The sequence below is a fragment of the Miniopterus natalensis genome, chromosome 16 (genome assembly GCF_054644295.1).
Source record: "Miniopterus natalensis isolate mMinNat1 chromosome 16, mMinNat1.hap1, whole genome shotgun sequence".
In the NCBI taxonomy this organism is placed as follows: Eukaryota; Metazoa; Chordata; class Mammalia; order Chiroptera; family Miniopteridae; genus Miniopterus; species Miniopterus natalensis.
The window spans coordinates 31322285-31339087 of NC_142096.1; the positions used below are offsets into that span (position 1 = coordinate 31322285).

General features: G+C 41.7%; 1 protein-coding gene across 5 annotated transcripts in view; it reads right to left on the reverse strand.

The window, feature by feature from the left end:
- The window catches only part of IL7 (interleukin 7), a 40932-nt gene extending 24756 nt beyond the window's left edge, over positions 1-16176 (reverse strand). For 4 of the 5 annotated variants that reach the window (XM_087825182.1, XM_087825181.1, XM_087825180.1 and 1 more), the window contains exons 1-3: positions 16167-16176; positions 10154-10291; positions 8990-8993 (exon numbers count right to left, since the gene is read on the reverse strand). In XM_087825182.1, the coding sequence (XP_087681308.1) occupies positions 8990-8993; positions 10154-10291; positions 16167-16176 (152 nt within the window). The remainder of the gene's footprint in view (positions 1-8989; positions 8994-10153; positions 10292-16166) is intronic. The other variant, XM_087825179.1, reaches the window with a different exon arrangement.
- Positions 16177-16803: the final 627 nt, after the last annotated feature.

Sequence of the window (16803 nt, forward strand, 5' to 3'; positions counted from 1 at the left end):
TATTTGGAAAGCAATTCCTTTATCAGATATATCTTTTGCAAATATTTTCCCCATTCTTTGGCTTGTCTTTTTATTCTTGCAGCACAGTTTTAATTTTAATGTTCAACCTTATTTTATTTTTCATGGATTGTACTACTGGGTGTTATATCTAAGAAGTTACCACCAAATCTAAGGTCACCTAGATTTTTTTTCTTTAGCAGTTTTATTGAAATATAATCCACATACTATAATTCACCTATTTGAGGTTCACAATTCAATGGTTTTATATACATAAAATCTGCCATTTCAACCAAATTTTATTTTATTTTTTCCATCACCTTTTACTATGTTGTCTTCTATGAGTTTTATAGTTTTAGTTTAGGTTTAGGACCCATTTTGAGTCAATTTCTATGAAAGGTAAAAGGTGAATTGTGAGTGTGGAAAAGACTATCCTTTCTCCACTGAATTGGCTTTGATCCTCTGTCAAAGATCAGTTGACTATATTAGTATTGGTCTATTTTGGGTTCTCTATTCTGTTCTATTGATTTGTCTGTTCTTTCACTAATATCATACTGTTCTAATTACTCTAGTTTTACAATAAGTCTTGAGTTTGGGTACTGTCAGTATTCTATTTTTCTTTTCAACATTGTGCTGGCTATTGTGGGTCTTTTAACATTCTTTGTAAACTTTAGAATCAGGTTGTTGATATCCATAGAATGACTTGCTGGATTTTTACTGGAATTGCATTGATCAAATTGGAAAGAATTAACATCTTAACAATACTGAGTTTTCCTATCCATGAACATGGAGTATCTTTCTATTTAGTTGCTCATTGATTTTTTTCATCAAAGTTTTTTCATATAGATGTTGTACATATTTTGTTATTTTTATAACTGAGTATTTATCTTTTCTATGCTAATATGAATTGTGCTTTTAATTTTAAATGCCGATTGTTCATTACTGGTATATAAAAAAGCAATTGTCCTTTGTATATTAAACCTGTATCCTGAAACATTGTTATAATTGTTTATTCGATTCAGGAGTTCTTTTGTTGATTCTTTTGTATTTTTTATGATGACAATGATGTCATCTGTAAACAAAAACCATTTTATTTCATTTGTATATATTTTATTCCCTTTTCTTGTATTACCGTATTAGCTAGGATTACCCAAAAGATGTTGAACAGGAGTGGTGAGAAGGTATGTCATTAAATTGTCCTTAAAATAAAGAGGCTTTAAAGTAGTAAAGAGTTTTTAAAAAGGGGAGAGAATATCAGATTTAAATTTTGGAAAGATAATTCAAATGCCAGTGAAGAGAACAGGTGTACACTGGGGGTAATGAGATCACCCAGGGGCCTACTGAAGGCTGTGGAAGTTGTCCCAGTGGTTTTTGAGGGCTACCTGAACTAAGACTATAGTAGTGGAAGTCAGTAGAGTGAATGACTTATACAGGTGTTACAGAGATATATTACTCTATAGGATTTGGTGATGAATGATGTTAAAGAGCGAGGGTGTCAAGGATGATTCTAGGCTTTCAGGTTTGAATGAATGGACACATGCTGTTACCTAAGACACAGAATGCAGAATCAGGAACAGATAAAAGTGAGGATAATTAGTTATCTATTGAGCATGATGTGCCACAGTACACCTAGGTAGAGACTTATAATTGACATTTGAACTAAATGGTTCTAAAGTTCATGGAAGAGGTGTACACTTGCGGGTATTTGAGAGCCAAGATAGAAGTTGAATCTCCGAGGGCCTCTGGAACAGAGACAGAGTTAAAAATATTAGAAACTGTAAAAGCCAGTTATAACCTATTAGTCATTAGATATTAAATTTCATAACTTAAAACAAAGGGCAGCTCTTCATGAACAGGTATCAGACTGAGTCATTCTTAGAAAGTATTTGGCCCTCTCTAGCAGTCTTCATATTTTAACCAGCCTCAATTCTGGTGACTAAGAGTTATATAATTCAACTGCATGAGTCATGTTTACGCAAAATAATTTTTATGACTAAAATAATGCATAACATTCAAAACTAGTTTATATCGAATATCAAAAAAGTACCTGATATTGGACCATAACAAATTTCCAAAGAAACAAATGTTCAAGAGAAAGACCCCTTAACCTAATTGAAACAAATTCTGGCTTCTCACTAATTTATGGTGTTGATTTACAATTCATATATTATTTAGCATATATTATTACAATTCATATTTTTATTTATACGGAGAACTACTAAGTGCAAGGTACTGAGCATTCTGTGGGATATAAAGGTGAATCAAACATAAATTGTCCTTGAGATACTTATAGACTAGTAAGGGAAAATAAGATACAAACTTAGGTAAGTGTACAAAGAGTACAGAGTTAAGAATCACAGACAAATTTCAAATGAAGTTGAGAAAGTAATTCCACTTACAATAGCATCAGAGACATAAAATTCTTAGGAATAAATTTGACAAAAGAAGTTCAAAGCTTACAGTCTGAAAACTAAAAAACATTGTTGAAAGAAATTAAAGAAAATCTTAAAAAATGGAGAAACATCCCATATTCATGGATTATAAGCATTATTATTCATCATTTAAAAGAAAATAACCCCCAAATTGATCTATAGGTGCAACAAAGTCTCTATTAGAATCCCAAAGCAGTTCAATTCATCCTAGAAATTGACAAGCAGATGCTAAAATCCATATGGAATTACAAGGGACCTGAAATAGCCAAACAACCCTGAAGAAGAACAAACTAGAAGAACTCACACTTCCTGAGTTCAAAACTTATTCCAGATAAATGGCAGTAAAGACAGAGCGTTCAGGCACAGGACACTCTAATATATATATTAGAATAGAACTGAAGAATCCAGAAATAAACTCATGCATTTATGACCCAAGGATGACAGGACTAGTCAATGGTGTAAAGAATCATCTTTTCTTCTCCAAGTATGGCTTGTTTGCTGCTTTATAAGACAATTATTTCTGAATAAATTTCATTCCAATCCTTGACTATATCTTCATTGGAGACTACTTAATATTATTATTGTTCTTATTATTTGGAAGAATTTGACATAGAGCGTGGCGCATAGTAGGGGATTGATGAATATTTATGAAAGTACGAAAATAAGACAGGTAAGCAATAAAGAAAGGAAGGAAAACGTGACTTTTTCCATGTCTCAAAAAATTTGAGCACGATGAAGGACCCCAGGCATAATCCAATTTCCATATTTTATAGGGGATTGAAGAGTCCAAAGAGGTTAGGTGAGGTATCCAAGATCACACTGCTTGCTAAGAACAAAGTTAGTAACAAATTAGGTCTTCTGACTCTTCATACAATGCCCCTCACACTGCACTGCAATGCTGGTTCACTGAGAAGCAGTCTAACTGGGGGTCAGCGAAATATACTTTTCCATGATGCAGGTTACTTTATTGATCCTTAAAATGGATGTTCAATCATGGACTCTAAAATAAAATGTGTAACTTAAAAATAATAGCTAACTGCCCTGGCCTGTATGGCTCAGTTGGATGGAATATCATATCATGCACCAAAAGACTACAGTTTCGATTCCTGGGGAGGGCACACATGTAGGTTTTGGGTTCCATCCCTGGTCAAGGTGCAGACGGGAGGCAACCAATCGATCAATGTTTCTCTCTCACACTGATGTTTCTCTCTCTTTCCCTTCCTCTCTCCCTAAAATCAACAAAAACATATCCTTGGGTGAAGATTTAAATAGGTAATTGAATTTACGGTTCAATTTTCTTTCTATTTTTTATTGTGGTTGAGCTAACTGCTGAAAAACAAACAAGGAAACCCATTCAGCTAATACCCACAGGGTGTAATATATGGCTTTACAGATCTGATGCAACAGAATTTAGGTATCAGACTAAAATCAAGGGACTATTCCAATTTTTCTCTTTTGAGTTCATGAATTATTTCCAAATAAGGGAGGGACACAAATGAAATGGTCCAGTGAGCCTCCCACATCACTGAAATTCCTCAAAAATAGAAATCTCTGGGGGTGAGGCCCAGCAACTTGTGTCTTAACAAGTCTTTCACTTATTGTGAGGTACCCTAAAATTGTGAATCACTGCACTGGCATATGCCCGTCAACAATTTCAGCTAAATTACTGAAGTTGTTTCCTACTGTGTCTCCTTACTTTTTCACCCTACCCCACAAATTAGCTACATGGTTGTCAGAAAAAGAAGTTGCAAATAAAATATGATAGTGTTATTTCATTTCTCATTCATTCATTCATCAAATATTGAAAGTTCTTCTCAGTACAGCAGTGAATACAAAGGACAAAGATTACTATCCTTATAGCACTTAAATGAAGTGTTTCCCACCTATCTCCAAACTCCTCAGTGACTTGCTGGTGCTTAGGGGAAAGTCCAGACTCCTTCCTACGGCACGCACAGCCCTGAGTGGTCCAGGCTTCCTCTGAGGATTGAGTTCTCATCTTGCATCCTACAATTCAACCACACCATGCTTATTGGTTTCCTATTTACATTCCTTTGCAAGGTGATCAGTCCTCTTCTGGAGGAGGCCAGCCTCCCCCCCCAATCTTGTTCTGCTGCTTTTCGTTACTTTAAGATTCAAGAATCATGTGTGACCAAAATTCATGTAAGAAGAAATAGATGATCTGAATTGGCCTATGTCCATTAAAGAAACAGAATCAATAATTAATAACCTTCCAAAACAGAAAACACTAGACCCTGATGAGTTTACTGGAGAATTCTACCAATTCTACTAATTTAAGGAATAGATTGGACAAAATCTCTACAATTTCTTTGAGAGGATGGAAGCAGAGGAAATACTTCCTAACTCATTCGATAAGGCCAGCATTGCCTTAATACCAAAACCAGGTAAAGGCATTACAAGAAAAGAAAACGATAAGCCAGTATCTCCCATGAACGTAGATGCAAAAATCCTCAACAAAATATTAGTAAATCAAATCCAAAAAGATATAAAAAGAAATGTACATCAAAAAGCAAAATGAAAAAGTAAATGATAAACTGGAAAATGTTTTCTGATAAGTATGACAGTCATAAAATTATTATACTTATTATAAAATGAGCTTTTACCAAATAATAGGAATATCAATAAACAAATAATAGGAATATCAATAAAAGCCAATAGGAGAATGACAAAGGATCTTGAGGACTATAAGGGAGAAGATATCCTTAAGCTCATCACCACCCTCTCAAAGGTCATTGCTTCTGTCCATGCCACTGACTTGGCCATGCTTACAAGTGTGTGGGTTTATGTCGTTAAATTATTGCGCAGAGGCATGATATCACCAGAGACTTTGTCATTGCATTTAAATTCTACAGCTTTTAAATAACAGAATCCCTAAAAATGTATAGATAAATTCTAGAATATCAATAATTGACTGTAAATGATGTAGACCCATGAAAACCAAAACAATCTTGAAAAAAAAAAAATAGTTGGATGACTCACACTTCCGATTCCAAAATTAACTACTGAGATACAGTGATCAAAACTGTGTGGGACTGACATTAGGAAAGTCAGATAGACAATGGAATGGAATTGAAAGAAATAAGCCCAAACAGTTGGGTTGAATTGCTACTTAATAAAGGTGCCAAGACAATTCAATGGGGAAAGCAATCTTTTCACCAAAGGTGCAGGAACAGCTGGAAAAGAATATACGAAAATTAACTAAAATGGATCAAAACTTAAATGTGAGCTTAAACTATAAAAGTCTTAGAAAAAAATAGGTGTAAATCTTGGTGACTTTGGATATGAGACCAAAAGCATGACCAAAAACAAACGAAAAAAATAATACATACATTGGGCTTCCTCAAAATACAAAAACTTTTGTGCTTCAAGGGTCCCCATAAAGAAAGTGAAAAGACTACCCACAGGATGGGAGAGGATGTTTACAAACTGCCTGTCTGATGAAGGTCTGGGATCCAGAATACATAAAAAATTCTCACAATGGAACAATAAAAAGACACCACAATTTACAAGCGAGCGGAGGATTTGAAGAGATGATTCATTAAAGAACATACACAAGTGGCCAGTAAAAATGGTCAGTAATGAAAAGATGCTTGAGCATTAGCCATTAGGGAAATGCAAATCCAAAAACAATGAGACACCACTTCCCACGCACTGGGATGACTGGAGTGAAAATGTCAGACAGCAAGTTCTGGTTCAGATGTGGAGAAACTGCAGCCTTCATTCACTGCGAGTGGGGACGGAAAACGGTGCGGCCGCTGTGGAAACAGCTGGGCATTTCCTCGAAAGTTAAACGTAGAGTTACCATATGATGCAGCGATTCCACTTGCAGGTGTATATGCAAGAGTAGCACGAAAGCATGTACATCAACACTATGCAGCATCACTCATAATGGAAACAACTCACAGGCCCATCACCTGGAGAAGGGGTGAACAAAATGTGGTATATCCATGGCACAGAATATTACTGATCTATAAGAAATGAAGCAGTGGTCCATGCCATAATACGGTTAACCTTGAAAACGTATTGCAAAGTGAAAGAAGCCCAACACAAAAGCTACTTATTGTATGATTCCATTTTTATGACGTGCCTAGAAAAGACAGATCCATAGAGACAGAAAATAGATTAGTGGCTGCCAGCCTCTGGTGATGGGAATAGAAAGTCTCCACTAATGAGTTTCATCTCTCTTTGGGGTAATGAAAATGTTCTGGATGGAGAGAGTGGTGGTGATTGCACAACCTGTGAATGCATGAAAAGCCACGAAACTGTACACTTTAAAAAGTAAACTGAATTTTATCTCAATGCAAAATAATTAAAAATATATATAAGTGATGAATAAATGTAAAAAATGGGCAATGTCACAAGCAACCAAAGAAATGTAAATTGAAACAAAAGGTCGTTTTTCCATTGCCTGCAGATTTTAGCAAAACGAATACTCCATGCTGACAAGAGTTTTATTGCTGTAAGAACTGTAAGTTGATTTGGTCCTTTCTGGAAAATAACTTGGTTATGTGTATTAAGAAACTTAAAATGCTGATTCTATTTAGCTCAGTCATCCCAATTCTAGGAATCTGAATTCCTTATTTGGCAGATCATATAAAGTTGAGGGCCTTTATCATTGTTAGAAATCTCCCCTTCCCTCTGAGGAAGGTAGAAATAATGAGTCACTCCCTTGCCTTGGACCTTATTTGAACTCTACGCAAAGGTTCTCATCACTTCCATTTCCTTCTACAATTAGATTCCACCTGACTGAGCTCATCTAGACTGTGACAGTATTCACAACCCCTGCTCCTCTCCCCAGCTCCTTTCCCTACAGTTCAACCAGTCCAGTCACCATTTTAAAGTTATCATCACAACTCCCTAACCCATGATCTTCCGCAAAACAAGGGAGGGGATCGTCCTTGCTTTGCCTCATAAGGGCATTTTCTAGAACCAGAACGCTTGCATTTAAACTCCAGCTTTGCCACTTGCCATCTATGTGATCTGGGTTTCAGTACCCTTATTCCACAGAGTTGTAAGAATTATAAAATTAATACAAGGGCAGTGTTCAGAGCAGCACTGGCAGTCAGCAAACCCTGAATCTGTGTTACTATTATCGTTGTCATCATCATCATCATCATCTCATAGAGATGCTGTGAAGCTCAAATAAGAGAATATATATGAAACTGTTTTGTAATGTATGTACTATTATCATTTTGTATTATAGTGACACGTGTCTCCACCATCCCCATAGATTATAGAAGATCAAGGCCCACTACTTATTTTAGTGGCCCACCTTGCACATAGTAAATGCTCAAAAACATGTATTTTATTGTATTTTATTTATCTTTATTTTTGAAAGTATTACAGATGTCCCCTTTTTTCCCCATTGACCCCTTCCACCCCCACCCACCCCCAGGCCTTCACCACACTACTGTCTGTGTCCATGGGTTATACATATATGCATATAAGTTCTTTGGTTAATCTCTCCCCAGCCCCACCCCACCCCAGCTTCCCTCTGAGATTCGTCAGTCTTCCATGCTTCTGTGTCGTTGAATCTATTTTGTTCCTCAGTTTAATTGTTACTTTTATGTTTGAATCACTATTGACTTTTAGTTAAGAATAAAGTCTAAATACCATTACATCAAGATCGCTCCCAATCTTGCTATAACACATAGGTTCACTTGTGTCTTCCACTATGTATGTGGTCTTCAAAGCGGAGTCCACAGTAGATGATCTGAAATTTTAGAAATTCTATCACAATGTAGTTCTAATCTCATGATGGTAAATTTTCACTTTTGTATGTGTCATTATTAAGGTAGATGAAAATACTATGAAAATGCTATCATATGTAAATGTTAAATGTGTATTGGAAGCACAGGCTCAAAACATTTCACTCAAGGAGTGCACTGTCTAAAGCACCTAGAGATCAGCAAGCTACCCCACCGAGCATCTCTCCCAGCGCCACACTGACAGATTCCCCTCCTCCCAGAACACACTTTATGCCTTTGTTTCCCAATCTGGCTCACCACCCGTCTGTTTGTTTGGAAGGACAGATGGCAGCCACTCCTTTTCAAAATGCGACTTGAATTCTTTACCCCAAGACTTAGCCATGCCAAAGGTGAGCTTCCAGGCAAAAAAAATCAACAAGGAAACAGTGACTCTGAATGGCACACTAGATAAGATGGATTTAGTTGATATTTACAGAACATTTCACCTCAAAGCTACAGAATATGCATTCTCCTCAAGTGCACAAGGGACATTCTCAAAGATAGACCACATGTTAGGACACAAAACAAGTCTCTACAAGTTCAAGAAGATTGAAATCATATCAAGCATCTTCTCGGACATTTACCCCATAGAATACTATGGAAGCTGTGAAAAACGAAGTATCCCTTACCCTTTGGGACAGCAGGGAGGGACCCGGAGAGTATTATGCTAAGTGAAATAAGCCAGTCAGAGAAAGACAAGTATCACATAATTTTACTCATATGTGGAATCTAATGAACAAAATAAACAAATGAACAAAATAGATCCAGAGACACAGAAGCATGGAACAAACTGACGAATCTCAGAGGGAAGGCAGGGGTGGGTGGGGGGGGTGGGGACAGATTAACCTAAGAACTTAATATGCATATATGCATAACCCATGGACACAGATAATAGTGTGGTGAAGGCCTGGGGGAGGGATGCAGAGTGGAGGGGATCAATGGGGAAAAAAGGGAACTTTAGTAATACTTTCAAAAATAAAGGTAAATTTTAAAAAAAAGAGAGAGAGATGAGGCATCAAGCCACAGTATGTCATGGGGGAACCTTAACTATAGATTACTAATGCAAGAATCCAGTCTAAAACAGCTATATACGCATGACTCCAACTGCATGACATTCCAGAAAGGCAAAACTCCAGAGACCACGAACAGCTCAGTGGTTGCCATGAGTTCAAGGGGAGAGCAGGAGGGAGGAACCAGTGGAGCACGGGATTTTTAAGGGCAGAGAAACCATCCTGTATGACACTGTAGTGGTGGACGCATGACATTATGCATTTGTTAAAACCCATAAACCTGTTCAACACAAAGAGCGAAACCTAAGGTCAGCCGTGAACTTTAGCTAATAATAATGCATCAATTATAACAAGTGTATCACACAAAGGCAAGATGTTACTAATAGGGGAAACTGTGCGCAGGGAGAGGAGGTATCTGGGAATTCATTACTTTCTACTTATCTTTTCTGTTAATTTATAACTGCTCTAAAATAAAATCTATTATAAAAATTATTGTCCATAGTAAATAGAAAAATTAACTCACAGCATATGATATATGCATATGTATAAAATACAAACGTCATATATATGCACGTGCACATATTCAAGTAAAATGAAATAACTATATATCTCTTTTCATGATCATTTTTAATGTTATATTCTGTTATTTTCCCTCTCCTGGTCATGGGAGGGGAGGAAATGCAGTTATGCTAAATTATGTTCACGGGGAATTTGATGGTGAAGGGCAGTAGGGCTGAGGTGGACAGCTGTGGGAATCTGAAGGTCTAGGAAAGAATTACTTTGAGAGGCTATAGTGATGCCGGCTACGAAAACACATAGTTAGTAGCTATTGCATTTTATCCTTTAGTCATTTCACTTTCAAGAATTATAAATGGATACTTGACTATAAAACTGCATATGTATCAAATTCTCCCAACGAGTTAAAATGTGAGGAAAACAGAAGCAGCACCTACCAAGTTGTTGAGGTTGACCATGATGACATGCTGGTATTCTTCGCCCTTTTTACCTTCAATCTCACAATCGGATGATGCGACTGGCAACAGAACAAGGATCAGGGGAGGAATTCCAAAGATATACCTAAAAGAAACTGAGGCCAACACTAGGTAAGAAGAAGCCAGACAAGAAAATGTAGGGAAGTCATATGATCTAATGTGACTGTGGCATTGCAATGGCCCCGATCACGCATTTCTAATCTTTGTAAACAAGCATCTCGGGTTTCGGGTAGAGCGGGAAGAACTCTAAAATTCAATACGAAGCAACAACCAAAGTAGGACAGAATTTTAGCGTTTAGGTTTCTTTCCCATTTTACTGAGAAATTGTTTTTTGGGAAAGTTGCAGAGCAGGGGTGGATGCCAGCAGAGTCTTTGCTTCTGGAAAATGCTGCAGGGCATGAACACAGTTTATCCAATTTTGACTTATGTTGAATATCCCCACAGGAAAAGGCATCTACAGGTGGACAGGTAAAGGAGTGATGGGTGAAGAAGTTACATGATTTTGACATTTTATGATCTATGGCATGTGACTGTGTATGCATGTAAAGCCCGATGGTTGTCCAAGGGTCCAGAGGCTTCCTGGAGGAGGCATTGCAGGTGGACCTCCATGGCACTGCTCTGTGATTGTACTTTTGCCTTTTAGCGATGGCTTACCCTTCACAGTGCTGTGGCGACGTTGACATTTCTATTCTGAGACTCCTTATGTTTTCAGTAGCTTCTGTTTCCAAGTACCCAGAGACCCATAGTCTCGTCAAACACTGCTCTGTTTAGCTTCTTGATATGTTAGAAAAGCCTACTAAGTAACTTCACACCCTGTTAACTAATGATTTTTTTATAAGCCTTCCTAATTAGGGGTCTAATCAAAAGGAATGAAATTATGAATGGTATCATTTGGCGCAGTAGTAATTGACTGATTCCTGAACAGACTAGTTCCCGAAGATATTAAAATCTGGTTATACAGGGACTTAATTCTTCATAAGCCTGCCAGAGTATCTTTTCTGCATCTTTCTGTGAACTTTTGAGTTGCACTGACATCTTTCCTGTGAATTTCCCAAAGGAACTTTCACTGTACATGTGCTCCTTCTCTGATTAAGATCACAAACAATACCCTTTAGAACCCACGGTACTAACATTGTGACAATGACCTAAAGACTGTTAAATATGTCAAAAAGTTCCCAATAACATTGTCGTCTATGATACCATCATCTGTCACATAAAAATCAGTAGTTGCCCTGGCTGGGTTTCTAAGTGGTTAAAGCATTGGCCCCTTGCATCAAAGGGTAGAGGATTTGATTCCTCGCTTGCAGGTTCCAGCTCCCCTTCCCTGGTCCGGGCTTGTGCGGGAGGCAGCCAGTCCATGTACCTGTCACATCGATGTTCCTCTCTCCCTCCCTCCCTCCTTCCCTCCCTTCCACTCTCTCCGAAAAAAACAATGGAATAAAACAGCCTCAGGTGAAGACTACCAAAAAAATATTTTAAAAATTGGTAGCACCCCCCAATAAATTATGTGCTATTAATGACCCATGTTTTACAAACAGACAAGGTAGACTGGGTAGCAGATCTGGGAACAAACACGAATCCTACATGAATCTCATCCTCACATGTCACTGACACTTGACAAGGCAAGAGAAACAAAATGAGACCTGGATTCCATTCATTGCTCTGCCACGAAATATCTATATACATGACAAGCAATAATTCACTTAGGAGATTAATAATAATGATGGCACTAGAGACCTTTCATTGAATACCTACCAAGTGCCAAGCACTGGTAAGTGTCATATACATAGTAGTTCTGCAAGTAGCTGCCAGGTATGGATTTTAACCTGAGTGCACTGCCTCCCCAGGATTTGATCCGAAGTGTCCATAATCTTTCGATAACATGCAATCACATTGTCTTCACACTTCACACATAATCACACTTCCACATAATAGTATTCAGCTCTGCCGTCTCTTCTGCTTCTGCTCTTTCATCCTCAAGATTCCCAGACATGAACAACTACTAATGATTTACCAGGCCCTGACTTTGCCATCAGAACCGTATGCATTGTAGAGACAAACTCTCCTGGGTCCCCTTACAGGTGTCCCCGTAGCACACCTTGGGAGGAGTAGATGATAAAGAAGTTAAACAGCGCATAACTTGAAATGAGCTTTAAGGGAAATAAATAAAATACATTAAGCACTGGAATGAAAAAGAGGCATTTTTACCATTATATGTAAACGCTATTTCAAAGGACAGATTTTGATGCTTTAATGAAGGAGATTGTTTGGTTTTCAATGTATAGAGCACCAGCCCTCAGGTCCTCTTCACCTCAGCTTTCAGTAATTAGCGCTTCCAAATTCATAACAGCCTATTTGGTCACTGAAAGGCACTTTATCAATGCATTCCGAAGATGGCTTGGTGGAAAATTCAGTCTTCCTCTGTGTATTACAACTAGTTTCAAATTCTAAAGCATAATTTGACCTGTCAGTAAAGAGTGTCTTTTGCTGCCATTGTTGTTAAATAAGTTAGCCCCAGGTGGTCTAGGACAGAGCGGAGCACCGAGGGTTTGCAGGGTGGAGACAGGGTTTTGGTATTAATGTGACAATGGGCTGTTGACTGAACGAAGGAAAGAATGTCTTTGATGCTTCACCCCGACTTGTAAAATGAAAACCATCCCTCCATGCCAATTCCAATTCTGAAGCACCTTAATTTGCATAACCTACCAGGCCATTGAAATACAGTTGACTCTTTATATTTGAAATCACCTCAGGGACCAGGCTGCAAACACGCCCAGGGCTTCGGACATACTTCTCCTTAAGGACTTGCACTTTGGCCTCCTTAATGACTTGCACTTTGGTAACTGAAGTCTTCCCTCCACACCACGTAGAGTAAATAATATTAATATCATTTGAGCTTGCTTTTAGCATTGTCACAATGGGAAAAGGACTCTCGTTTTGTTTTGTTTCAAATTATACACAGACACCCGCACTTCTCTCAACCTTGACCTTTTCATTAGGTTACGAAAAAGATAAACCATAAAGACATAACGCAAGGCAAGCTGGGCTTGTGGAGTTTTCTTTAGATCTCCTGAAGGGACTGAAACTGGAGAATTTGTTTCCAGTAGGGAATCTGGTTAAACCAAAATGATGGCTATCGGAAAAATTCTTGTTGGTTTTTAATTTAAGCCAAATGATACATTCAGTCATCAGCTACTTAAGTTACAGGGTCAAAGTGAACATAGATAAATTAGTTTCTGCTATCCACTGAACCCAATTTTCCATCAGTCTTTGAGACCAATAACTGTTAACTGAGTGTCCATTATAAACACTACATAGACCTACTTTCACTGGGAATTTTAAAAAATGGTCAAAAGACATCCAGGATGAACCGAAAGACATCTGAGTGTGAAAGTTGGTTCTAACCTAATCAGTGGGCCCCAGCAAGAGGGTGAGTAAAGAATATGGTAATGAATAGAAGCCGCCCGTATGTTGTATGCAAATGAGCTTTTAAAGTTACAAAAAAACCGAACCTGATGGTGCTCACATAAAGACATCTAATAGCCGCCACAAGTATATTCAGACTGCACTATAAATTCTATCCACAAATTCCGTGACAAATACTTGCAGACATTTCTGAAGTCAACCTATGACATTGCATATAATATTTCATAACCATTTCATGAGGTCAGTCTTATTATATAATAACAAGGCTAATTATTAACATTTTTGCAAATGAAGAATCTGGAGCCCAAAGAAACTTTTTTTGCCCCGTATATAATGTGCCTGTTAAGAAGCAAGATTCCAAGTCAGGTTTCTCAGCTTGAAGAGTCTAGAAGCTCCGCTTTTGGCCACTAGGCTACCCTGCTTCCTAAAGAAACAACTGTGTGCTGTGCAGTCAAGGTATGTGTCCTACACCCACCTTGCTCCCCAGGAACCTGGCTAAGGTACTTGCCGGCCCAGCTCTGGAACACGGCATCACACGCTCTCATCTCAGGGAGAAGACACTGTTCACTTGCTGTTCTTACACTAGGCTGTCTGTCAGAGGTGAAACCAGGGGGAAAAAACCCACTAGTGAACAGCACATGGAAGTTAGTCCTATGAAACGACCTTCTCCATTCTGGTTAAGACCTTTCGACATGGATGTGGGGCCATGGAGCTCTCCTTTACTCTTGTCCAGGTCTTCTCATCTTCCTCAGCTCTCCCTTTTTGTGACTGTTCCATTTTTGGGTCCTCAGGTATGACCGAGTTATCTAAACTAGATCGCGCAGCTGAGAACCACACAGTAGGTCCTGAATAACTTCAGCTCCCAGAAGATGTAGCCAAGTAAAAGGAGAGAGCAGCCCTACCCTTAAGCTTCCAGTGAAACCTACTGAAACAAAAGGCAGAAAGCCACTTACTATCATCACTGTTGGCGATCTGGAGCTCTAGCCTTGCTTGCTGCTAAGGACTCATGGTATGTGGATTAATAGAGAAATGTTTCAGGAAATAAAGGCTCCTTGGTCATGATGCACACCCGGTTTCCTTTTCCTGTTTTAGCTTTCACTTAGGGTCAGAGGTGATGCAAGGATTAGATGGAACCAGGAGCCATCCAGGAAGAAGTAGCTGCAGGAGGCCCATGGCCATTGACTTGAGAGAGGGTGAGAGCAAGAGCGAGAGAAACATCGATGTGAGAAACATCCATCAGTAGCCTCCTGAGCACACCCTGCCCTGGGATCAAACCTAAGCCTCGGCCCATGACCTGAACCGGAGTTGAACCCACCACCCTCCACCCTCCAGTGCACTGGAAGATGCTCCAACGACTGAGCCACGCCGGCCAGGGCAGGACAGACCTGATTTCTAAATCTCCATGACCTTCCCCAGGACGCCCATTATAAATCTGCGTCCATAACTGCCTTCTATACTCTAACCCCTGGCCCTTTATTTTGCTGCTGATTATTTTAATGCTGGGCTGCGTCAATTCCTGATTCTTTAATGCCTCTGACACGGGAAAGGGCTCTTTGGGTCCCTTGGTGGAGCCAGGAAAGCACGCAAACCAGGCATCAAAAGGACCAGCAAGCGGCCTCCCCCCCCCCCCCCAGCTCCTGCTGCTAGAGGAGGTATCTACTGCGAAACACCCCAGTTTCCCTCAGATCCTCTCCCCGCACATCTCTTCGCCCCATTTCTCCTTCCAGTAAACGTCTGCGCTCTTTAGAGCGGCCACACGACTGCGAGCCGAGCCCGGCTCGCCCCGCTCTGCCCTTGTCCAGTTGAACTCCGCATGTCGCACAGATAAAAGAGATTCGATCTCAGCAAGGGTCTAGAATTCGGAGTCATGCCGATTTAATCCTGTCGCTGTCAAGAAGCCCCCCAAATAGCAAGAAATAGAAACCTGAAACGGGCCGCTCCCGGTGCCAGCCCCGGGACCCGGTTCCCAGCAAAAGGCGCACGGTACAGCCCCGGTCGGAAACTCCCAGGCTCGCCGGGGGAGGAAAACGGGGTTTTCCAGAGACCTGTCCCCTTAGGGTTTAAAAGCGCGTCCCGTGGGAGCGGCGCGCTCACTTCTCCCGGAGCCCGGAGCTGCAGGAGCCCAGGCGCTCCCGGCGCCGGCGCCCGTGAGTACTCCCCCGGCGCGGCCAGGGCGCGGGCACCGAGGGCGGCCGGGCGCGGGCACCGAGGGCGGCGTGCTGAGCGCGGCGGGCAGAGCCCCGGCTGCCGGCTGCCCGGCCGGGCGGCGCGGAGGCTGCGGCGTTCGGTCCCGGGACGGAGAGCGGGCTCCGGGGACCGCTTCTCCCCGCCTGCCGGGCGCAGCGGCCCCAGGTGCCGGTGGCTTCGGGCCAGAGAATCCGGCGCGGCCACCGGCCGCCTGTGGGAGAGCCAGTGCCCTCGGCAGGTCCAAAGTGCAAGGCCGGGCTGTTCCCGGACGCGCCTGGGAGCGGGTACCGGCCGCGCGCCCCGGAGCCCCCCGCGCGCCGGGCGCGCGAACTTGTGCGCCGGGAGCGGAGCGCTTACCATGGAACATGGTCTGCGGGAGGCGGGCGTGGTCATGATGACCGCAGCTGCAGCACGAGCGGGCTCCCACAGCCCATGGTCACTGCCGGGACCCTGGCGTGCGCGGAGGTGCCGGGCGTCGGGCCGGGCGGCCGTCTGTGCGGCTGGTTCCTCTGCCCCACGCCGCGCCCGCCGCTTCATCCATCCCAGGGGGGGCGGCCCACGCCGCGGCGGGCTCTGCGCTCTGCCTTTCCTAGAACTTCCGTAGGATTCGCCGCAGTGTACTTTCAGTTTCTACTTCGCGCTGGGTCCGCAGGTTCGAGCTCCGGGTTCCTCGCCCGGCGCCTTCAGCGCCCCCTCCCCGCGCACCTGCGTCCTGCGCGGCGCTGCCCGTGCGCCCGGGCGCGGCCGGAGCGGGGCGCCGCCGAGGGCCGAGGGGCTCCGGCTGGGGGGTCCGCGGCGAGACGCTTTCCAGACGACCTCGCACTGTCTTGGCAGAGCTGGGCCACTGTGCTCCCCAAGCGTCGGCGGCCTCTGTGTCCGCAGAAGCAAGAAAAGCGTGGGGCGAGCGCGGGGCTCCTGCAAGAGGACGCCGCCGAGGGGGCGTCACAGCGCTCGACGCGGGCGTGGTGGGAACCGTGCCAAACAGTCGGTGAAA